The sequence below is a fragment of the Lepus europaeus genome, chromosome 10 (genome assembly GCF_033115175.1).
Source record: "Lepus europaeus isolate LE1 chromosome 10, mLepTim1.pri, whole genome shotgun sequence".
NCBI classification, from domain to species: domain Eukaryota; kingdom Metazoa; phylum Chordata; class Mammalia; order Lagomorpha; family Leporidae; genus Lepus; species Lepus europaeus.
Genome location: NC_084836.1, coordinates 37,955,156 through 37,979,628, shown reverse-complemented (window position 1 = coordinate 37,979,628; position 24,473 = coordinate 37,955,156). Strand labels below are relative to the sequence as shown.

The 24,473-nt window shown below is 44.4% G+C and overlaps 1 protein-coding gene across 1 annotated transcript in view; it reads left to right on the top strand.

The window, feature by feature from the left end:
* Positions 1–1,364: 1,364 nt before the first annotated feature.
* TMTC2 (transmembrane O-mannosyltransferase targeting cadherins 2) overlaps positions 1,365–24,473 on the top strand; it is a 431,967-nt gene continuing 408,858 nt past the window's right edge. The window contains exon 1 of the mRNA XM_062203152.1: positions 1,365–1,556. Within this exon, the coding sequence (XP_062059136.1) occupies positions 1,474–1,556 (83 nt within the window). The 5' untranslated portion in view covers positions 1,365–1,473. The remainder of the gene's footprint in view (positions 1,557–24,473) is intronic.

Below are 24,473 nucleotides of genomic sequence, written 5' to 3'. Positions count from 1 at the left end.
TCCAAGGGGCCGCAATTGCCGACTTGCGGTTCGGGGATCCCGGGGGCACACTCGTTTTCCATGCCTCGTGATGGCTGTGCAGCAGGGGGCGCTGCAGTAGTGTTCATCGTGGTCCAGGGCAGACACTCGTCCAGCCGGAACACCAGCAAGCTCGGAGGGGGTGTGGCAGGCAGCCCGCCGTCCTCTCCGCTCTTGCAACTTCAGAACCCAGAGCTCGTTCTCGACGGGTCGTTCCTGCTCACCGTATTTCATCGTGCTGGATGCCGTCCAGCCCTGCATCCGGGCGGAAAGGAAAGGGTGCTCGCTTCCCGCCTTCCCGGGAGCACGCCCGTGACCGGGTCGCCCCAACGGCGTCCCGGGAACCCTGTGTCCTCAGGCTCAGCCGGACAAGTCCCCCTGCCACCGCGAACGGCTCCTCTGCCGACCCCCAGCCCTTGCTCCGGGGCGGCACGCGCCTGCCTCGTCTTCGGTTTGGATCTGTTGTTGTTGACCTTCCTGCGCGAACCTTGCTCTCCCGCGTCCCCCAAGTCCTCCGGCCGGCCGGACTCTCCACGCCTGGCAGCGCCTGGCACCCGCCGCGCCGGGGCTGAGACCCGGCCCGTGCCAGGCGCCGCCAGGCAGCAGCCGCGCTCTCCGGCCGCGCCGCCCGCCGCGCTCTCCGGCCACACTGGTGGGCAGTCTTCCAGCCGTCGCCCTTGGGTCCCCGGGGGCTTTCCAGAGGGACAGGGAAGGTGAAAGACACAGGGGGCGGGGCCTGCGGCTCCGGGGCGGGGCGGTGGGAGGAGCCTCCGGGGCGGATCTGGGTGGAGAGAGGGGCCGGGCGAGCCGGCGATGGAGGGTTGGCCACGCAGGCGCGGGGGGCCGTGTCGAGAGCCCCACGCGGGAGCCTCGGGAGTCCCCAGTCGCCGCTTCTCACTTCAGCGGAGAAGGGGGCTGAGGCCGGGAGGGAGCTAATAAAGAGTGAATGCGCTGCAGCCGCCGTGGCGGCCGGAGTCAGCCCGAGCGACCCCGGAGCGGTGCGCCCGGGCGGCGGCGAGGGGAGGCGGCTCGCCCGCTGCCTCCCACCCGCCCCTCTCCTCTCCCTCTGCCTCCAGCTGGTCCCAGAGCCCGGCTCGGGCCGGCCCCTCTGCCCCCATCCCGCAGCCCGCCACCTCCTCCGCGTCCCCCGCGCGTCACCTAGGGCGCCCCGCACTGCCATGGGGTAGGGTGGGGGCTGCGAGGCGCGCCGAGGACCAGCCCAGCGGCGCCGGGCATGGGGAGCGCGCTGTGAGCCCGCAGCCCGGGAGGACGCGGGAGCTGCGGGGACGGGCGCGAGGAGGAGGCGGAGAGGAGCCGAGGGAGGGAGAGGAGGGGGCGAGGGAACAGTGAAGCTGGGAGGAGAAGGCGGCGGAAGGTGGGGATTGATGCTTCTGTTTTTTGTTGCCGCTGCTGCCCTCGCGCTGGGAGGCGAGCCGGAGGGAAGGCGGTGGAGAGATGATTGCAGAGTTGGTGAGCAGCGCGCTGGGGCTCGCCTTGTATCTCAACACCCTGAGTGCGGATTTCTGCTACGATGACAGGTAAGGGGGGTGCGTGGGGGACTCCGCGGTGGCTTCCCGGGCTTGCCGCTCTCCGGCTGCGAGTGCCTAGGTTGGGAGGAACGCGCTGCGCACCTGAAGCTGTGGGCGACACGTAAACATTGACACCTACTGCAAGCCCCAGGGATGCGAGCGCGCTGGGCGGGCTGAGCGAGTTTCCGCTCGGAGTTTGCTTCTCGGCTGTTGCCAGACGCTTAAGTTTCTTAGCGGAAATCCAGGCAATTTGGGAAACTTGTTTAATGAACGTGCTTTTTTTTTATTTTTTTATTTTAAGTCTTAGGTATTACTTGGTGCAACAAAAGCACATTAAGCGATTTTACGTCTGGGCTGGAAGGAAGCCGCTCCCCGCCCCCTGATAGATCTTCCCCGTAGCGTTTCCTTTTATTGATGGGACACTTTTATTTCCTGAACTTAAAACACACGTTTGACAGTTGCCAAAATAGCGTAGAGGGAGATCGCACTGTGCTTCAACTCTCCCTTTCGACGTGTACCGTTACTTTACTTTGAGCCCAGCTCCCCCAGGCTCCCTAGCCAATCGATGGGGCAGGACTTGATAACAGCCTTGGCTTTCCTGCCTGTTGGGCGGTTTTACTTGGGAAGTGAGTGAGCCTTTGTGCTAATTGGGGACAAGAGATGCCCCTGGGACTGAAGTTGTCTTCTGCATTTGGGTGATTTGGGTGGCTAATGAGACCTGAACTGTGTTGTCAGAGGAACTGCATTGATTTCTGGAAAGTGTCACAGTTGTGCTGGTATCTCTGCTTATTTTTTAAGCGTTGTTAGTGTTTAGAAACTGATGAAAAGCTCCAATAGCCATTAGGGAAAATTCCAATTTGTGTCTTTCCGGTGACTTAATGTGATTACAATTAAAACAGATGCATAATTAAAATATATTAGGGAGAACAGCACGCTTGGCTAAACTTATTAACCGTCCTGGGGTGTTTCATGCTCCATTGAAATTAAACCATCCAAAAAGTGAGCACAGATTTACTTTGACAGGTTTTCAGCAGCCTCTCTGGGCTATGGAAAGTGAATGGATCCCCAGGGTTAGGGCGCGACAGTGAGTGAACTTGAGCAGAGTGGCTGATAGCGAGAGGAAGTGAGGGCAGCATCTTCTGGTGGTAATTAGCCGAGTGCTGTGTTCTCCTGAGTGCCCGCACTCCTGCGCAGAGCGTGTTCACGGATATGTGCCTTAAATCCGCCCACCTTGCTTTGCATCCATGGGTCTCTTAGGAAACCCCTGGTAATAAGTGCAAGAACATTCAGCAGACCCTTCGTAATGCATTTCACGCAGCGTCTTTCAGAGGCTAGTTGATAGGAAGCTGCTGATAGACATAAAGTTTTCCTCAACTTTTAATGTGTACTGCTTTCCGAAGTTACACTACATACTCTGGGAAGCGAATTCTGTCTAAGAGTGACGTGAGCTGCTTCTCTTCTCAATTTGATAGAATGGTGCACCTGCTCTTTCTAGGGTGTTGCTCAATAATTCTCGATTCCAAAGACGAGTGACTTTCAGGGATGACTTTGTGCAGTTATTGGTTCTGTTGGGGACTGTTTGGATAGTGAGGATTTAAACCAAGAGTATGGTGTTCCTATTAAGGAGAAGAAACTTACTGTAACACAGTCACTGTGCTAGACCACTGTGATAAACCGCGCGTTCCTGTTGCGTGCTGCTCCTAATTGCTGCCTGTTTCTTAGAAGAGTTCATGTCAGAAGAAACCATTGACAGTTAAGAATAAAACTATGTGAGTACATTTTTCTATAGGTCTGTGCTCTTGGAGCATCATTCCCAAGTGTTAGGACTGTAACTTTGTGAGAATGGCGTGTGATGATAAATTAGTTGTCCTCTGATCGTTGGCAATTGTTATCAGTTCTTCACATGCTGTAGGTCAAATGACTTCTCTTTCCTAGTTACACAGATGAATTTGGTGTGATGATTTGCCCATATGCTCAATACAATAAGTGGACATTATATACTGAGTTATACTTTGCTACACTCTAAAAAGTACATTTCTCTGATTTCTTAGAAGCACAGTTGCATATTGAATCACGTTCTGTTAAGATTATGAAGTCTGCAGAGTAACAACCTTCATTTTTATGTATGCTAGAAATTATGAGACACCTATTCACAGGAGCATTGAGCTTATTTGTTGTGTGCACAGTGTGATAGAGTGAATCATTGCCAAGGAGCACTGTACATTGTGGCTTTTCAGATATGTTTTCTATCCAACTTCACTGGTGTATGAAGGGGGAGAGGAGCTGGGGAGCACAGTGGAAACCCTAGGATGAGGATAATGTGTTTATTTCCATGACTCTGTTTGTGCCTGCAATGATTGACATTTCTGTTGCTTAAGCTGCATCTGTGGATTCTGCTGTCCCCCAGGAACTTGTGTGGAATACAGTCCTGTGAGGAGAGGCCCATGCTGGTCATGAAGAGAGCAGCACTCCAGGAGGGAGATGGCTCCTAGTGCCTAGCTTACCTCACTAGCCCCTGCCTCTGCATTTGGACTGGAAGAGCCTGGCATTTACTTTAGCAGGGCCTTATATTACTTTAGCTTAAACATTATTACTGTGGTACTTCTCAAAGTTATCATTTCCTTTAAGTATAGTGATCAGGTTTACTTTATAAACTCTCTATATAATTACTTTCAATGTTTGATGTAGCTTGGTTGAAATTAAGTGGTAACATGAAACTTTCTTATAGCAAAACCTATTTCCCTATGGTAAAATTTAATATTTTACGAGTGTTTCTGTGCTAAACTTGAGAATACACATATGATGTGATGAAATAGTGGACGCAAGGAGAATTCAGCCTCTGATGAATATGCATCTATAGGTTGCAGCTTCATCCTCCTTTCCCTTGCTTTCCATCTAGTATACCAACAGTATTGAGTCTTGAGTGGTGGTTAGAGTAAAATTGGAATTAGGAATATGTCATCTTTGCCAAATTTTAAGTCATGTAGTGTGTAACCCCTTGAAGGATCCTCTCTTATTTTCTGGAATAATATGGTATTTGGGTCAGTGGAAAAAACTTGCTGACCCCAAATTCTCTGCTCTCTTCTGTGTCTGTTGAGGGTGGCATGGCGTCCTTTCCCCTATCTCCTTTTTAAAAATACAGTCCCAAGTTTCTCTCGGAGATAACACCAGCAGGGGAGTCAGCTTTCTTCAAATAAAAGTGAATGGTGTCTATTGTTTTGCAGTCTCTATTTTCATTGTGCACATATCCAGTTGCTGACATGCCCTCTATGATACTGCACAAGTCAATTAAATATATAGACAAAACGATAAGTAAATGCTGCTCCTCTGTGCTTTTAATTCTCACATGAGTTTGAAAAACAGACAATTTGGGCTTCTGGAAGTGGAAAATATATTTGTGGTTCCTTTGAAGATATTCTTTCCTTGCCTGTTTTGTGTTTACGTGATTATTAATGTTACCTGTAGGTCTCTTTGCCATTCTGTTGTGCAATAAATGTGTGAAACCTGGAAAAACAACTCCGTGCTCCCATTTCTACTCTTGGATTAAAATTACCCAAAACTCTCAGTAGCATGTTCATAGTTTAGTTTTTCATTTGAGTATAAATGTAAATCTAGGTTTTTATAGAAACATTAGTTAAGATTATCTTCATAATGAGTTTGATAGTATTTTAAATGAAGGAATGGAAAATTTAAGGCATATTAACAGTTTCTTAAAAACATGCTTTTTTCCCTAAAGATATTCAGCTATTCCTTGTACTTGATCTTTTTTTTTTTTTTAGGATGTATTTATTTTACTTGAAAGTCAGAGTTACACAGAGAGAGAAGCAAAGGAAGGGAGAGAAAGAGAGAGAGAGAGAGAGAGAGAGAGTCTTCCACCTGCTGGTCCACTCCTCAAATGGCTGCAGTGGTCAGAGTTGCACTGATCCAAAGCCAGGAGCCAGGAGCCTCCTCCGGGTCTCCCACACAGGTGCAGGGGCCCAAGAACCATCTTCCACTGCCTTCCCGGGCCGTAGCAGAGAGCTGGATCGGAAGTGGAGCCGGAAGTGGAGCAGCCGGGCCTTGAACACCGTGACCATATGGGATGCCGGCACTGCAGGTGGTGGCTTTACCAGCTATGCCACAGCGATGGCCCCTGTACTTGATCTTTTAATGTTACTGTTCGTTTGTGTTTTTGACCTGGAATGCTAAGAATCCATTAGGAAATGATCAATCTCTCTGTTAACTTATCTTTAAGAAGTGTCCTCTAATAGATTTGCCTTGGACCAGTCTGGGATTGTTATCTGCAAATTCCAGAATATGTAATCACTGCCTGATATTTAGTGAAAGCATGTTGAGGAAAAATTCTCAAGAATTGTTAAACAAGGGGGAAATTTTCTTTGTATCAAAGCTTGTCTTAATAGTTTATTATTGGAAGAAGCCACTGTGTGGACACCTATTATTTTACTCTTTATTTTCTCTAGTTCATAATACACTGAAAAACTGCGATTGTATGCCATTTATAGTTTATGGATTTGTTTTATTTGGTATGCTATTTTCTAGCAAAATTTTGATTGCTTAAACAAATCTATTTGAAAAAGGTTCAGTTTGCTATTGTGAACTAGTACATCTCTTATCAATCAGTAAATATGAAAACCAGTGAAGTCAGTATGCAGCACTTTGCACACCTCCATTGAGCCTGTCACATGGCATTTATCATAGCAAATGACCCAAATACAGGCACTGAGAGGACAGGTACAAATGCCAAAAGGAAAGCTGCTTGCCAGCCATCTGTCCCTTCGTTGTTTTCATACACACACACACACACACATACACACAGGATTATTAATTTACATTGGTGATTCTGTTAACTGTTGTCTTGCTATATGCACCTAGTTTTTTTGAGCTAATATGGCCCTGTGGTAACACTGAATTCTGAAACAGCACCAAGATTTTGGATTCCAACCTGAGTTAGAGGCACACTTTGTTTTTCTGATCCCTTTGTTGTGGCTCACACACTAAGAGTACTTGCTTAAGACGCCTGACGGTACAGCTGTTTATCAGAAGCCAGGGGTGTGTTTTCTCTAAAGCAGGCACCTTCAGAACATACTGTTAGGAAAGGACACAGATGACCCTTACGGCACTCTGTGGCTGGCGAATCTACTTTCTTAGAACTGTATTATTCTTACCCAGAGTGCTTTTCATGTAGTAACATTCGTGTTGGTTCTCTTGTCAGAGCTAAGACTTATATCAGCTTTGTGTGCTTACATTTTTATCATGAGAGAGATGGGGGGGGGGAGAGGGGAAGAGTAGAGAGAAAGAGAGAGAGAGAGAGAGAGAGAGAATGAATCTTCCATTTACTTGTTTACTCCCCAAATGCCCACAATTGCTGGGACTGGGCCAGGTTGAAGCCAGGAGCCAGGAATTCAGTCTGGGTCTCCCATGTGGGTAGCAGGAAGCCAAGTACTAGAATCCACCTGCTGCTTTCTAGGGTGTACATTAGTGGGAAGCAGGAATCCAGGGAAGAGCCAGGACTCGAACAGTATGGTGTTTCAAGTGGCCTCTTACCCACTGTGTTGTACTCTGTTACTGTCTTCAAAACGTGCAAGTGTGGCAGCCCTGAAGGAAAGGCCAGTGGATTATCCACTAGAAAGACTGGTGAGTAGCTGTCCTCGTTTAGCACCATTTTTTTTTTTTTTTTTTTTTTACAGTGGAGGAACCTGTGAGGACTGCATCCCCTCTGTCTTTCAGAGTATGAAAAAGGCGTAATCTTTTGAATAATCACAGGTGCAGTGATGCACAGTGCTATAGGGTTTCTTTGGAGATGTGATTTGGAGATGTGCTCCTGAAGAATAAATTGCTACATTCAGTAATTCACTAATGAGTACTCTCAGTACGAAATCCATGTGCTGCAGCTGTTTGCCCTTGCTAGGGGCATCCCACCAGACAGTGTCTTATCCTCTCTGTACTTAGCAGGGGCTGGAAAGTCTAAAGGTGCTAGGTAGAATTTCCCTTGAATGCGTTTCTTTTTCATTATCTTTTCTTATGCATCTTTCTTTCTTTCTTTCTTTCTTTCTTTCTTTCTTTTTTTTTTTTTTGACAGGCAGAGTGGACAGTGAGAGAGAGAGACAGAGAGAAAGGTCTTCCTTTTTCCTTTGGTTCACCCCCCAATGGCCGCTGCGGCTGGCGCGCTGTGCCTGGCACACTGCACTGATCCGAAGCCAGGAGCCAGGTGCTTCTCCTGGTCTCCCATGTGGGTGCAGGGCCCAAGCACTTGGGCCATCCTCCACTGCCTTCCCGGGCCACAGCAGAGAGCTGGCCTGGAAGAGGAGCAACCAGGACAGAATCCAGCGCCCCGACAGGGACTAGAACCTGGGGTGCTGGTGCCGTAGGCAGAGGACTAACCTATTAAGCCGCGGCGCCAACCATGCATGTTTATTTTCATTGATACTCATATTCTTAAACTTTTACCAGGGCGCCAGTGCTGTGGCACTGCAGCACCGATATTCCACATGGGCACAGGTTCGGGTCTCGGCTGCTCCACTTCTGATCCAGCTCCCTGCTAATGTACTTCAGCTTGGGCTCCTGCACCCATGTAGGTCAAGACCTGGAAGAAGTTCCTGGCTCCTGGCTGATGTGGCCATTTGGGGAGTGAAACAGTGGATGAAGATTCTGTCTCTCTCTGTCTCTTTCTGGCTCTCCTTCTCTCTCTCTGTAACTTTGCCTTTCGAATAAATATGTCCTAACATAAGACAAAACAAAACAAAATTTTTTTCCTGGGATTCTGTTAACTTTTCTCCCATAACATTGGCCCTAAGATACATGGTAGGTGGTTTGTCCTGGCCTTATTTTGGCCTGGTGCTCAATGATGTTCTGTTCATAGATGTGGAAGCTTTGGATTGCCTCTCCCAATTGCGCCCATCCTCATTTTCTGGTCAGTTGTTTTCCATGGAGTTCTGCACTGGCTGAACTCTTGCTGAATTAACTATATTTGCCTCAGCTGATCAGAGGAGTTGAAGACTCTTGCCTAAGAGATGTTTTTGGTCATATCTTCTGGATAATTATTTCCAACAAGATGTCACACTATCAATTTTTATCGATCCCTCTTCCTCTCTTTTATCTCTCTGACATTTAGCTTTTCAGTCACATTTGTCAGTTTCTCTGCTAGTCAAGCTCTCTAAGATGAAAGGTATAAATTTTCCTTTCAGTCTTTTAAAATCTTTTTGGAATACTTTTTTAGATTTACTATTACGAACTTTTGTCTTCACAGATAATTGGGAAACAAGTAAACCCCTGTGTACACAGGAGAATTTTGAAGAAGGCAGGAACACTGAAATGCTGGTTTTCAAGATTCAATGCAAAAAGTTGCTATCATGTTTTTAATTTATTTAAGATTATTTCATAAGATGTAGAAAATTTGAAAAACTAGAAATTATTTTTCTTTTTGAATTAAAAAAATTGTAAGGTTTATTTTTGTTTATTTTAAAGGAAAAGTTAAAGAAGAAGAGGAGAGGGAAGGAGAGAGTGAGAGAGATCTTACATCCCCAAATGGCTGCGATGGCCAGGGCTGGGCAGGTTGAAGCCAGGAGCCAGGAGCTTCTTCCAGATCTCCCACATGGATGTAGCAGCCCAAGCACTTGGGCCACTTTCTGCTACTTTCCTAGGCCCATTAGCAGGGAGCTATATCAGGACTGGAGCAGCCAGGTTTCAAACCCTTACTCATTTGGGATGCAGGTGTCACAGGTAGCAACTCTACCCACTATGCCACAATGCTAGTCTCAAATTTATTGCTCTGAAGATCAGAGAGAGATACTTTGATTTGCTTGGTCTATAAAATTAATATGGAAAAGAGAGAAGATTTGAAAATTCTAACTCTGGCTTTAGATTCCATGTTCTTGTGGAACTGAAATGATTCTATGTTTAGTTCCTTCTTTGAAGCTTATGCATGAACCACATTGCTTGAGCGTGGGACTGTATTGTTTTAGAAGTACTTTAGAGTTTGAGAGAGATGCTGTTTGCTTATGATGATTTGCTATAGGCTTTTGTTGTTGTTGTTAAAGATTTATTTATTTATTTGAGAGGCAGAGTTACAGAGAGGCAGAGAGAGAAAGAGAGAGGTCTTCATCTGTTGGTTCACTCCCCAGATGACCACAGCTGCCAGAGCTGCACTGATTCAAAGCCAAGAGCCAGGAGCTTTTTCCGTGTCTCCCAAGTGGGTGCAGGGGCCCAAGGACTTGGGTCATCTTCCACTGCTTTCCCAGGCCATAGCAGAGAGCTGGATTGAAAGTGGAGCAGCTGGGACACGAACCCGCTATGCCACAGCGCCGGCCCCTGCCATAGGATTTTGTTTTCTTTATTTCTTTGCTGGGGCATTTGTGATGTCAGAATGCGATGTGGTATGTAGTGTGTCAGAGCATGTCAAGGTGACTGGCTGAATTATATGATTTGTTTTATGAAGCACATATTAGTATCTTTGAAATAGTGGCTGCGTGCTAGGTGTTGTGATCAAATAAAATGTTTCTGTCAAATCCTTTTTATGGAATTTATTGTAATACATGTGTCAGTATTCCTCATGAGTATCATTTTTTTTTTTTTTAAATAACAGCTTACTCCATGTGTATGATCATGGCTTATTTAATTAGGAAACAATGTATAAAGACATAGCCTTGAGGTGGAGGAATTGATTGAGATTTGCAACTGTGAAAAATTCACAAGTTTGATAATGGAAGTACTTTCTTCCTAATTGTGATTCCAGAGATTATTGATTTCTTTAGAAGTAGAAGATTTTGACTGCACTACCCTAAGAATCCTCACTTGGCATCATTTAAGTGTAGTTTAACTTCAAAGGCTGTGTTATTTGCTGAAGAGTGGCCACTGGGGCGCAATATGGCTCTTGACATTGTGAACAGTGTTAAATGAGGGGACTGAAGTATTTCAAACAGCCATGTTTCAACATTGTTTAAAAATCCAGTGGGAAGCATGGCAGTCCATAGAACCCTGCATACTTGGAATTCTTTGGGTATTAATTTTACAGTCAGTTCACAAGTTTATTTCTTACAAAACAAGAGGTTTTTTTTTGTCTTTTTAAAGAGATGAATGAGGCTAATACAGTTTTTACAGCTGTGTTTTATGAAATTTTGTTGTCTTCTTTTTAATTGCTTAGAAGTGTGCCATAAAGAGACTGAATGGATGCAAACCATGGCCCTAATTTTTGTTTTCAATGTATCACTTAGGTTATATGTCGATGCTAAGGACCTTGTTGTAAAGTTTTTGCTTAGTGACCTTCTATTGTAAACTCAAGATTGTAAAACTCATCTTTGAGCGAGGCAGATAAGTGAAAACACTTTGCAAAAAGTAAACATCTTATTTTTGTAAATTTCCAATTAGTTCCATAATGAAAGCATGTCTACCCTGCTTTCTCTCTGTTAGTGGTGTCTCTTGCCTTACCTGTGAGCTTCAGTGGTTGAACTCTTTAGTGAGGCTCCTCCGGAGGGAAAGAGGATTTACTGGATACCAGTGCCTGTGGAAGTGACATCGCTGCTAATTGGGTCATCTGCGGGGGGTGCCTGAGGTTGTGGCTGCAGAGGCTACATTCACAGGCTTGGCTGTTTTGCTCAGTTTGGGCAGGGTGCTTGTCATTACAGAACTGTTCTGGGGAAGGGGGTCTCTGGGTAGGGCTGGCAGCTGCAGTGAGCTTGGACTGGTTCCTCTGGGACATTCCTCATTTGTTTTTGAACTGCTTTTTGGCTACTTCTACTTTCCCATCTTCAGGATTCAAAAAATACTATACATACTGAGCCTGCTGCCTTTGATTGTTAAAGATGTGTTAAGGTAGAGCGCTTGGGTCCAAATATTTTTTCAAATATAATTCCTTTAGAACAGGTCACTCTCTTCTTCCCTGAAAAAATTAATTATAGGCTGCCTCTCCCAGATCAATTGAAAAGAGCTCATTTTGACAAAGCAAGCTATGACAAATTTTCCAACTATGAATTTCAGGAGAAAAGTTCTTAGATGATGAAGAAGCTTAATCAGAGAAAAAGACATTTTTATTTGCAGAAATAGGCCCTTTGGAGGGAGGCAATTATTTATAGCTGATGTGAAAAGCTGATATACCTAAATTCATTTGGTAAACTGCACTTAAAGTAGGAAGATTGTCCTTGTTATTTTACTGAAACAAACAAAAAACCTGATACTGAATTGTGTCACTGAATTTGTATTAAAGAAACAAGATTTTGCCACTTAACCCTCTCCTATAGGAATATGTACTGATTTAACCAAAGAAAATGAGTTTGGGATTTGAATAAAAATTATTAAAGACACCAGTGTGCTGAAATGACCAACTGTAGTTTTCTATGAATATCTATCTTTTTAAAATATCTTGTTCAAACGGATCTCTTTAGAATTGCTTCCTCCCACTTTTATATTTGATCTTGTTTGATTCATGTAAAAGCAATTGTATTGCTTGCTTTTGTTCCATATAGAACAGAAGATAAAATTTCACTTTTTAAAAACCTCTTTTATGCCATCGACCTTAATAATGCAAACTATTTCTATGAGAAAAATGTTGGTGGTTACTTTTAAATTGTGCTCCAGGTACGAAGTTGAGGATGTCTGTGACAGCCAATTGGGTTTTATACCTGGTCCTGTCTTGTAACTTGCCTCCGTACAAATGGATAATTGACTTTTAAAAATCTTTGAGTTCACTCACCTCAAATTCCCATTTTTTTGAAACTAGATGAATCTTCTCATGGCTCTCCTGAAGAGACAGTGAGATGGGCCGCTTGCTGGTTCTCTTTCTATGTATGTTTCTAAATCAGAGCTTCCCAAATTTCACTCTATTTATTTTATTTATTTATTTATTTTTGACAGGCAGAGTGGACAGTGAGAGAGACAGAGAGAAAGGTCTTCCTTTGCTGTTGGTTCACCCTCCAATGGCCGCTGCGGCCGGCACATCTCGCTGATCCAAAGCCAGGAGCCAGGTGTTTCTCCTGGTCTCCCATGGGGTGCAAGGCCCAAGCACTTGGGCCATCCTCCACTGCCTTCCTGGGCCACAGCAGAGAGCTGGCCTGGAAGAGGATAGAATCCGGCGCCCCAACCGGGACTAGAACCTGGTGTGCCAGCACTGCAGGTGGAGTATTAGCCTATTGAGACGCGGCGCCGGCCCAAATTTCACTCTATAGGAGAATCACCTGGGGTTACTAAAATGCAGATTCAGGGGACCTGCAATGCAGTGGTGCAGAGCACCCCATCAGGAGCACCAGGTCAAGTCCTGGCTGCTCCCATTCCCATCCAGCTTCCTGCTGATTTTTCCTGGAAAGGCAGTAAAAGTTGGCACGAGTACATAGACCTCTGCAGCTGTGTTGGTGACCGGGGTACAGTTCCTGTCTCCTGGTTTTGGCTTGGCCCAGCCCTGGCAGTTGCAACCCTTTGGGGAGTCAGACAACAGACAGAAGATACCTCTTTGTCTCTCTCTGTCTTTCTCTTTTTCTCTGATGCCCTCTCTTTCAAACCAACCAACCAACCAACCAACCTTTAGAACCGCAGATTCAGAGGGCAAACTTTTGGCATAGTGGTTAGGCTGCCTCTTGGCAGAGTGCCTGAGTTAGAGCCCCAGTTCCAGCTCCTGACCAGTTTCCTGCTAATGCACAGCCTGGGAGGCAGTTGGTGATGACTGAAGTTCTTAGGTCCCTGCCACCCATGTGGGAAGCCCTGAATGATTTGCCAGAGCCTGGCCCAACCCCAGAATGAGCCAGTGGATGGTAGTTGTCAGTCTTTCTCTCTATATATAGTGCATGTCTGCATTTCAAATAAGCAAAAATGTTTAAAAAATTAAAAAAAGTTGAAAATTAAGATGTAGTGTTCCCTAGAGTCTATTTGCAGATTCATAGAGCAGACTGCTTAATGAGGCCCTGTTTCATGTAATGTAGTAAATGTTTAAATCTCAGTGTGTATTGCAGACTTTGCAAAGGCTACCAAAATTTCAGAGTTGAAGATGAGGTGTTTCTCTTCTGTGTTTGAGTTTAGCCAATTTATTTCCTCTCTTTCTATTTCATTTTTCTTCTCAATGACATCTTCTTTAAGCTGATCATGCGAGTTTGAGTTATTGGTGAGATTTTGGAAAGGTGGAGAGCCTATTGAAATTCTTGGAGGCGATTTGTGTTGAAATATTTGTTGTCATCTCATATAGCAGTATCATCTCTAACATTGCTATGGAGACACATATTGGATTCTGATTTTGACAAATAAATAAACTGACACAAAATTGCCGTGGGCTTATGACTTGAGTACGTTCTGATGCCTAACCGGAGTCTCTAGTGTCGGTGTCTTTATTGGTTTGTGCTTTTGTTGACTTTCCATTCTAAGGAAACTTTGTCTGCGTTATATGAAAACTTTATAGACTTCAGACAGGTGGCAAAATGTAAGGATATAAATATCTGAGACTATGGAAGATAAACATTGATTAATGATATTCAGGCATTGGGTGATGCTGTTGTATGTATCTACATGTAATTAGAAGTGCATGGGCGTGTAGGCGCATTTTTTAACTTGGTAAACTAACCCTTAACCTTCAGGCAACATGGGGATTGTCTGAAGAGATGAGTGTTCTATATTTCTGAAGTTTCAAGTTCCAACTTAGTAGAGATCCTTACAAAAAGATTTGTTCTAAAGTGTTATACTTTCTCTGATCTTAAAATACTGTATGTGCTGTGTCAGAGTGTCGCAAATGAACAGTTGACCAAGATAAAAGATTGGAGTTTTAGTACTGTGTTGACACTGCACTAGGCACTCCTCAGCTCTCTTGAACTCAGTATGTTCTTTGAATTTTCGTTTTGTATTGGAAGAGAGAGAGAGGGAGAGAGAAAGGGAGGGAGGGAGAGAGAGACAAAGAGAAATCTGCCTTCTATTGGTTCACTTCCCAAATGCCCCACAATAGCCAGAGCTGAGCCAGGCTGAAGCCATGAACCTGAAACTCCATCCAGGTACCCCTGTGGGTGTCAGGGACCCAAGTGCGAGGGCCACCATGTGCTGCCTCCCAGGATGTGTATTAGCAGGAAGCAGGAATCAAGAACTGGAACTGGGATCCAAATTCAGTCACTGACCATGGATGCAGGATGTAGGCATCCCAAGTGGTGTCCTAACCACTGTGCAAAACAGCCTCTTCTGAACGCAGTAATTTAATTGATCACCAAGTGAAAATAATAACTGCTGACTACAGAGTGAGGATCAGGTGAAGCAGTGTGATGCATGGTCTCTGATTTTACAAAGCCGTCCTGTGCCGGCACCGCGGCTCACTAGGCTAATCCTCCACCTGCGGCGCCAGCACACCAGGTTCTAGTCCCGGTCGGGGCGCCGGATTCTGTCCTGGTTGCCCCTCTTCCAGGCCAGCTCTCTGCTATGGCCTGGGAAGGCAGTGGAGGATGGCCCAAGTGCTTGGGCCCTGCACCCCATGGGAGACAGGAGAAGCACCTGGCTCCTGCCTTTGCATCAGCACAGCCCGCCAGCCGCAGCGCCCTTTGTGGGGTGAACCAACAGTAAAGGAAGACCTCTCTCTCTCTCTCTCTCACTATCCACTCTGCCTGTCAAAAAAAAAAAAAAAAAAAAAAAAAAAAAAGCCGTCCCGTGCAGTCATTCGCTTAGATATGAAGTAGGCTGCATCGGAGTACTGATGACTCAGCTGATCACAGTATATTCAATACCTGCTCTCCTCCCCTGAGAACAGAGCTGAGTTCCACTTCTCACTGATGTTGACGTCATCTCTCTGGTCTGTAACTGAGCTACCGCTGCCTGTGCTTCTGACATTGACTGCCCTCTTCCCTCTACTCCACGCCCAGTTGCTACTTATAGTCTGTACCCTCTTGTGGCCAGCCATCCCCAGTCTCATCACATAAGCAGGTCTTGTGCTCTTCTATTCCTTTGCTGTTGATTTCCTGTGTTTCCAGGCTGTGGGCATGAAGGCTTGTTTTGAATAGACATTTTGACCAATCTGTTCACTCTGTTCCTTCTGCTGGGTGAAATGACCAATTACAGTGCATCTGATAGAAAGAATCTTTGATACGTTGCCTCTGCTTGGCAGGGCTTGTTTCTCATAGTCACTCTCTTCTTTGACAACACTTTCTTTTTCTGGGGTATATTAGTATTCAGAGCAGTTCTGGTGGCCTGGTGATTCACAAGGCCATTTATCAGATAAGTTGAAATTTTCCTGCATTGAAGTGTTTGTGTTAATCAGTTGCATATTGAGAATTTACAGTAAGCGTGTGTAGCACATGTACTGGATGACAGAATCTGATACTTAAACCTGGAGAGGCATTTTTGGTAGCTATAAAATATGTCTTTCAGTTAGATCGTTTTAAGCAAGTGGGATGGCAAAGAGTAAAGATCCCAAGACCTTTGAAAAAGATGATGTAGAGATTTAATCCCAGAGCTGTTGCTTGCTAATGGTGTAATTCTGATTGTGTTAAAACTCTTTTAGCCTGTGTTCACTAATCTATAGAATGAGGATAATAATATGTAGTACATGAAGTTATTGGAAGAATTTAATGTTAAGTGTTGTCTAGGATATTTATTAAATATTTCTCTTAAACAAGAAATGAGTCACTAACTATTTCCAGTAGTATAAAAATCACTAGATAGTAATATCTGAAAATATTATGAGATATGTAGGAATTTTTCCTGCAAGAATGCAAAAACTTAAACTTATTTCTAGTAATATTTAACTTGATATTTCAGATAGATCCGAGGTCACCTAAAGGGTTCCGGTAAATTCTAATAATTAATAATTTTAGAATTTAATTGCATCCTGAAGCTTGGAGAAATGATACTGAAACTTAAGTGTTGAAAAACACGTTTGCACATGCTTTAGTGTACGTGAATGGGTACACATGCAGAGCTTGCTAATAAATTGTATATACTTCATTAGAAGTACACATGAAAACTGCAGAGAGTGTTTGGCCTAGCCATTGAGACGCTCTTTGGGACACCCGCATCCCCTATCAGAGTGCCTGGGTTTTAAGACCAGCTCTACTGCCTATTGATTATAGTTTCCTGCTAATGTGCACCCTCGGAGTTGGCCGGTGATGGTTCAAGTAGTTGGGTCCCTGCCACTCACAGGGGAGACCCAGATTGAGTTCCTGTCTCTTGGCTTTCTCTTGGCCAAGGGGACACATTTGGGGAATGAATCAGTGGATAGAAGACCTCTGTCTGTATGTCTGTATATGTCTCTTTCTGTTTCTCTGCCTTTCAAATAAATACATGTACAGATGTACAAAAAAGATATAAAAACATAACTGGAATCATTCTATATTCTCTGCCATAATTTGCTTTCTTCTTTTAAATTGGATAATGTGATATATAGGAACATATGCAAAATTATATATTTTTTAGCATCCTGTAAGAAAGACTCCACTATGTGATGTATGTTAGACATTGAAATATCTTTCACAATGAAAATTTGCATTTACTTTTTGGAAACACTTGTTTTGTGTTCAGAGTTGGCCTAAATTTCAGGAACACTTTTATGTAGCCCTTGTTTTACAAGGGGAAGAATTGAATATAAAAGCCCTGTTTGAAACGTTTTCCAGAAAGCTTGTTCTGTCACTCACGCATTTGCACTCTCACTAGAACCTCCAGCTTGCATTAATTTATTTACAAGAGCATCTGCATCTGAGGATATTGATCTCTCTCCTAATTAAACTAGAGCTTTCACATGTTTACTTAACATTTTTCTAGTGATTCCCTATGCAGAGAATATGAGTTACCATAAAACATTAATGCTTCTTGCTTTTCCCTCCCCCAGAAAAAGGAAAACTTCTCCGCTAAGTGTTGGTCAGTTAAGTGTGTGTAAGGTGACCCCTTATCATATTGGCGTAGGGCTTTCTCCTTCAAGTTAGGGTGTGGCTGTGATTCCTCTGGGTTCCTTCCAGTGCAGAACAGATCACAATTTTATATTGATGGATTTGGATTCATTTGGCCAAGAAATATAATTGACATGTGCCATTCTGGGGTAATTAATAATGTTTTAACAAAACATTGGCCGTATCAACACCCATGCGGTGAGAAATGAGGCACATGGACACAACAAGCCGTATCAACCAAAGATGTTTTATCCCAGCCACAACTACCAGTCATTTCTTATGTATTACCTTATCCTCAGTTGGAACATGTACTCTGTTCCTACTGTGAACAAAATTCTAACAGCAAGTGGCAAGCTCCTAAAAAAGAGAACACTTCGGGATCTTGTTGGAGAACAGCCTGTTTTTTTCTAGTGCACATCTGTTCTTTGGAACATTTTTAGAATATTCAGGTGAAAATTCACCCAGTATTTGAATGAACCAGATTCAGTTACTCATGGGTTAAGAAAAATAGACATATGGTTTTTAAGTTATTAAAGCAAAACAATAAGGTATTGCAGGATGGCTGTCACTGGAATTAATGTAAATTAGTATGTGAAACCGATAATTCAAGATCCTGTTAAACATGCATGCAGTTGGTTTTTGCAGCTAAACAAAGGACTAGCCAATTGGATTCCCCAGGTTTTGGAGTTGGAAAGTTAGTGATGTGTTATCTGGGAGAAGGTTAAGTATGCCATCTTTGAAAATGAGCTTTGGTGAAATTGAGATAAACTGATTTGAGGATTTTGCCTCTTTATTATGGTGATTTGTTTTTAGGATGTAACTGATGAACGCTGTGGGGGAAATTTGGAGGAACCTTTTCTTGGTGGGGGAGAAGTCCTGTCGTGAGCCATGTATCCTTATGATTGGAACCTTTGTTCATTGGAACCAGTGCAGCATATGAGCTTCTCGAGGTGACACCAAGACCTGTTGTTAGAATGCAAGTTCTCTGAATTCAGCCGCGTTGGCTGAAGTAGTTCTTTGGTTTTTGTTTTTTGTTGAGTTCTGTGATGATTGTGTGCTAAATGTTTGTTACCAAATAGTGTATTATTTACATATTTTTAAAAGGCTATCATCATAGTAAATACCCATGTGCCCATTTCTGTATACTTAGAACTTGACTTATGAGAATTTTTTTATTTAGTGATATATGAGGAGGTTTATTTTTCAAGTTGAAGTCCAAAAGAAGTAGTAAGTTTAATGTTAAATTGGGCAGTTTATTCATATAGCATATACCTTATAGATTTAAGGATGGAGCATGGATGGCATTTAAAAGTAGAAAGTTATTTGCGTTATTTATTTATTTAAAATATTTATTTGAAAGGCAGAGAGGGAGAGAGAAGGAGAGAGAGGGGAAAAATAGAAAATCTTGCATATGCTGGCTTATCTTCAAATTCCTGTAACAGTTGAGTCTGAATCAGAATGAAATCAGGATCTAGGCATTCCATCCTGGTCTCCCAAGTGCATGGCAGGAACCCAAGTATTTGGGTCATCATCTGCTGCTTCTTAGGCATGTTAGCAGGAAGCTGGCTCTGAAGCAGAGGCGAGACTAGACACCATACACTTTGATATGGGATGCATCTAAAGCAGCAGCTTAACCCGCTACACCACCAAGCTTCCCCCCCCCCCATTATTGTTAGATTAAAAAAAAAATGTTTAGTTATTTATTTGAAAGGCAGAGTGGCAGAGAGAGCAGAGAGAGATCTTCCATCTGCTGGTTCACTCCCCAAATGCCCACAATAGCCAGGTCTGGAGCAGGCTAAATCCAGGAACCTGGAACTCCAGCTGGGTCTCCAGCACAGATGGCAGAGGCCCAAGTCAGTGGGCTGTCTTTTGCTAGCACATTAGCAGGAAGCTGGCTTGGGCGTGAAGCAGCTAGGACTTGAACTGGTTCTATGATATCGGATGCTAGTGTTGCAAACAGCAGCTTAACGTACTGTGCCACAGGGCCAGCCCTGGTTATTTTCAATATTTAAAATATATTTTATTTATTTGAGAGGCAGAGAGACAGAGACAACAGCCAGAGCTGAATTTGTAAAATGGATGCAGTGCAGGTAGGTCTCCGTGTGGATGCAGGAACCCAACCACTGAAGGTATCATCACTGCTTCCCAGGGTCTGAATTAGCAGGAAGCTGGAAGCAGGAGCCAGCTCTGCCAGTTGAACCCTTGTACTCTGATGTGGGACTTGGGCATCCTAATAAGAGTCTTAACTGCTAGACCAAGAGCCTGCTTGGAAAATTAATTGTAGTACTAAATATAATCTTACATTTAAATTTTCATTTTTATTTCTTTGTCTCTCCTCAGTGCTTATGAAAACTAGTTAAAAAATGAAGTTAAAAGATTTCCTCCAGATCATGAGATATGAAAAGTATTATTTTAATCTTTTTCTGAGTAAGGGTCAGAGCTTAGGATAAATTTTTTTTTCTTTGAGCATGTTTGAACTCTATATAAAAATAGAGTAAAATGCTTTGCACTGCAGCTTACCTACTGCAGTTGAAGGAAATATTTTGGGTATTTCTGTAGAGTATTTGTCTGAAGGAGTTTACCAGAACAGACTGAAATTAGTAGAAATATGCAAGTAAGTACCACTTGCACTGTAGCTTTATTGAACACTAGAATGGTAGTCTCCCTCAAAATCTTGGGTAAGCAGATGATAATGAAAGTTTCTTTTGTAAATATTATTGGTTTTCATTGACCTCAAGAAAATTTTTTGTATTCCGAGGATTTTTGTCTCAAAAAATTATATCACTTGTACCTAATTCCTTGGTACTTTTCACCAACAAATTGCTAGCTTCTACCAGCATTGGGATTAAAATAAGAAAGAGGTGAATGGAAATTAAGAAAGCAAGAAGAATGATCAGGAGATAATTGGCCTTATAAACATGTCACCCAAAGATTTAATGGTATTTAATAATTATGTTATAGATGGTTTTGTTGGGTGCTGTGAACATGAATTTTAGGGGCCAGAAATGGCTGTTCTTATTAGAAGTGATAGAAAAGGAAAGAGAGGGTATGTTTACCATTTTAAGCATAAAAATATGATAATTCTATTCAAAATTTGAGGGAAAGATTGGAACTTGGTTTATTTTATATTCAGGAAATTAACTCCAGTAGGCATTGGCCTTTGCTAATCAAGTGTTGTATCATTCTTGCATCTCCCTAGAAAGCACCCTTGTCTCAGATCCTTGTTCCATTAGCAAGCATTTGTGAATGTTTAGCTGTGTCAGGACTCCTTTTAGATATGGGGGCCCTAAGGCAGAGGAGGATGTGACCCATAATCTTCAAGAGCTTAAAGTCTGGTGGGGAGACAGCCAAGTAAACAGACAGAAGGTCTGAAATAGAGATGTGCTGATGGCTGTCAATGAGCACAGGAGGGGGCACTTGACCAGACAGCGAGGGAGGGAGGCGCTTTTCAGCAGCTTCTGTTTGAATGGAGTCTTGAAGAACAAGGAAGAATTAGCTTTGTAAAGATGAGCGACAGGGAATAATATTTGGGGAAAATATGCAGAAAGAGAGAAAGGTGGAGCATGGAGCTGGAGGGGGGAGGAGGAAAGGGTGAATTGGCAGGTAGGCGGGAGCAGACTACCTAGGTTCTCTGGTCCGTTTAGGGGACGTGTTTGAAGTGGTGTAAAATAAGAAGCAGAGATCTGAGCAGTGAGTGTAATAGGATTATATTGGCGGATTTTTATTCCCAGTGGTAGTGAGAGTTAAGGTGCTGGGTCTTAGTCCACCTGTACAAGGATGGACTGGGTCCGAGGAAAGGTAAATGTGCCGCTCGCCCGTTCCCCAGCCAAGTCTAGCAAGGACTTAGTCACCTTTTGCATAATAGTACCTTTTATAGCACAAAACTGCAGAGTCATTGGGGCAGGGCTAAGGGCCAACCAATCACTTAAAAAATCACCTTACAGGGGGATTTCTATAGGACCAACCATATGTCTATACACTTGTTACTAGTTTTGTTACCTCCCCTGATGTTGCGCAGCCAATTAGTTTTAGTGGTAAACAACTTTGGATTCCGCCCATCTTACTTCCTCTGGGCGCCATCTTACCTGTCTCCGCACGGCTCCGTTCCCCGCAGCTCGGGCGGGGGCACCCAGGGGCAGCTGCGCATGTGGAGCCCCCGGGCCTGGCCTGGCCTGGCCGCGCTCATGCCCCACATTAAGGTATTGGAAGTATTGGTGTATCAGAAATAGGGATTAAGGAGTCTGACTTCATTTGGTGATTAGCTGAATGTAGGAGATCCGAGGGAGAAGGAGCTAAAGACTTTCTCAGAGTTCTGTCTTGAGCAGGGTGAAAAAGGCAGCACATAGGTAGATCATTGTTTTTTAAACATTTATTTATTTATTTATTTGAAAGAGTTATAGAGAGAGACAGGAAGGAGGGGTAGATGGCTGCAGTGGCTGGGACTGGGCCAGACTGAAGCCAGGAGCCCAGAGCTTCTTCCAGGTCTCCCATGTGGGCGCAGGGGCCCAAGCACTTGGACTATTTTCTGCTGCTTTCCCAGGTGCATTAGCAGGGAGCTGGATCGGAACTGGAGCATCCGAGACTGGACTGGTGCCTGAGACTGGACTGGTGCCTGTATGGGGTGCTGGCACTCCAGGCTGTGGCTTAACCTGCCACAGTGTTGGCCCCCAGTAGGTCATTTTTGCATGAAGAGAGGTGGAAGGTGGAAGGTGGGCTGGCTCTACTTAAGGAGTAAGGGGAGAGGTGAAACGTCAGAACACCAGTGAACACAGACAGGGACATGAAGTGGATGCTAGCTTTGGAGTTTTGTATGCCTGGGTTGCTAAATGGTTGCTACGACTTTTGGGCCTTTATTTTTGCTAGCGTGTGGTTTTGATACTAGTTACTCTTGGTTATCAGTGGCTGTCGTAGTATGTACAGACTGCTGTTAGCAAAATGCCGTATACCCAGTGGCTTACAAGTAACAGACCTCTGATGACTGTGCAGGCCGGGGAGTCCAGGCTGAAGGTGCTGGCAGACTCAGAGTGTGAGGAAGGCAGGCTTCATGGATCCGAGGTGGCTGTCTTTCCGCTGATCCTCAGGCAGCAGGAAGGGCAAGGGAGTTCTCTGGGCCCTCTTTACCGGGCTCTGCCCTCATCCCTCAAAGGCCGCACCTCCAAAAATCGTCACCCTGGGCATTAGGATTTAACACATGAATTTTGGGGGTGGGGGTAAGACATTTAATCTATGGCAGTGACATAAACCCCATTCAGGGAAGTTGCAGAAGTTTACTTACCTGACCCAGTGAGCTGTATGTAATGAAGACGTGAGGACTTTGTTTCTTTCTGTCTCTTGTTCTGGCCACCAAGGTCATGTGGTTGGTGGCAGCCTGGAGTGTTCTCCCTAGTTCTCTCAGAAATGCTCTAGTGGGAACTTGAACGATCTTGACACAGGTCACAGCTCATCTATGAGTCACAGATGGCAGGGGACCGGAGGGGTGCTCTGTCTAGGCCTGGGCCATGGCCTCTGCCTACAGTTGGGCATGCAGGTTGACAGTAAGAGAGTCTGTCTCCTACCGTGTGGGAAAGGTTCATCATAGAACATAGGATTCTCCTAGAAGGAAGGGTATAGTTTTCACCAGAGAGGAGAAGACCATATATGTGCAGGAACCCAAAAAATCTTCCATTCTATTGGTGCTGTTGGTGCCAACTCAATCATAAATGCAACGTTAAGAGTCATGCAGCCTTGGGGGTGGGGTAGAATATGGATATAAATACATGTGTGTGTATTTTAAATTATTACCTCAATTGGGGATGGGTACTACATGGGCCTGAACTACCCTGCACTGCATTTTATAAACAGCCACACCCATTCACTTGTGTTTTGTCTGGGTCTGTTTTCTCTCTACAGTGGCAGAGTTTAGCAGCTGTGACAGGGACCTGGGGGCTTGCAAAGCCTAAAATATTTGCTATCTGGCCCTTGTCCAAAAATGTTTGCCAACCCTTGGTCTAAATGGAGGCACATAGTGTAAAATCTCCTTTGGCACACTTACTGATCCCTCAGAGCCCTTCTGGGCACTCTCAGGGGTTCCCCAACCACAGCTGAGAACCAGGTCCATGGTTTATTTGTTAGGCATTAAAGGCCAAGGTCAGACTTAACAGATGTTGGATTTTACTGACTTCCTTTTCTCTCAGGCCACACTACAATGGGTACCAGGAGACCATTTTTATAGACCTTGACAAACGTGCTGCGTGGGAGACCAGGAGAGCAGTCAGTGACTTGGTGGCATGGACCCCAGGCCACTAGGATGGTTCCGGATTTTATCCCAATGAATCCTTTCATCTTGAGCGAGTTGCTGTGTAGGGGTTTCCAGCAGCACAGCAGCTGTGTGTGCTGGACCCGCCAGCTCCTGTCCTGTGGTCATGACCTACAGGAAGTACCTGCTGTTTCATCTTGGAGTGGCTGCCTCCAAGATGCTCCCATTGCTGTTTGTGAACCTGGGCTCCCCCTGCCTGTGTCGCCCCAAGCCTGTGTTTCAGAGCAGTTGTTTCCCAGCTGGCTGCTGCTTTGTGGCAGGGTTTCAGGCTGTGCATCAATGTGCTCTCCAAGTGTGCTGCTTGACCTCCCTGTGCATCTGTGCCTTGCTAGTGCTCAGTGCCGAGCAGCTGTTTGGTATTCTTGTGCTATCCGTTTCCTCCTGTGGCTGCCCACTGGTTCTGATGTTCTGTGATTGAGGTTTTGACACCTGCAAAGAGACTCCGCATCCCTGCTTGGCTGTTGACAGCCTTGTCTTGATGCTTTTTTGTTCTTTGGGCAACCTGGGAGATGTCGTTGATAAAATGTCAATAATGTACTGCCGTGAGAGTTTTTTTCTTCTTGGCAAGGAAAAAGGCCGTATGCTTTTGTTTTGCTCTGGATTGTCATCTTCCAGACTCTCTGAGTCTCCACTTTTCAAGTGGTTGTAGTTTGGATACAGTTGTCCTCATGTCAGAAAAGTCAGTGTCAGGACCACAATTGCCCTGTGGCAGAATTCTATCTGATTCTTACTTTTGTCAGGAATGTTATTGACATATGCAGCTAAGAATGTGAATTTTATGAACAGTAATACCTGACTTTTAAA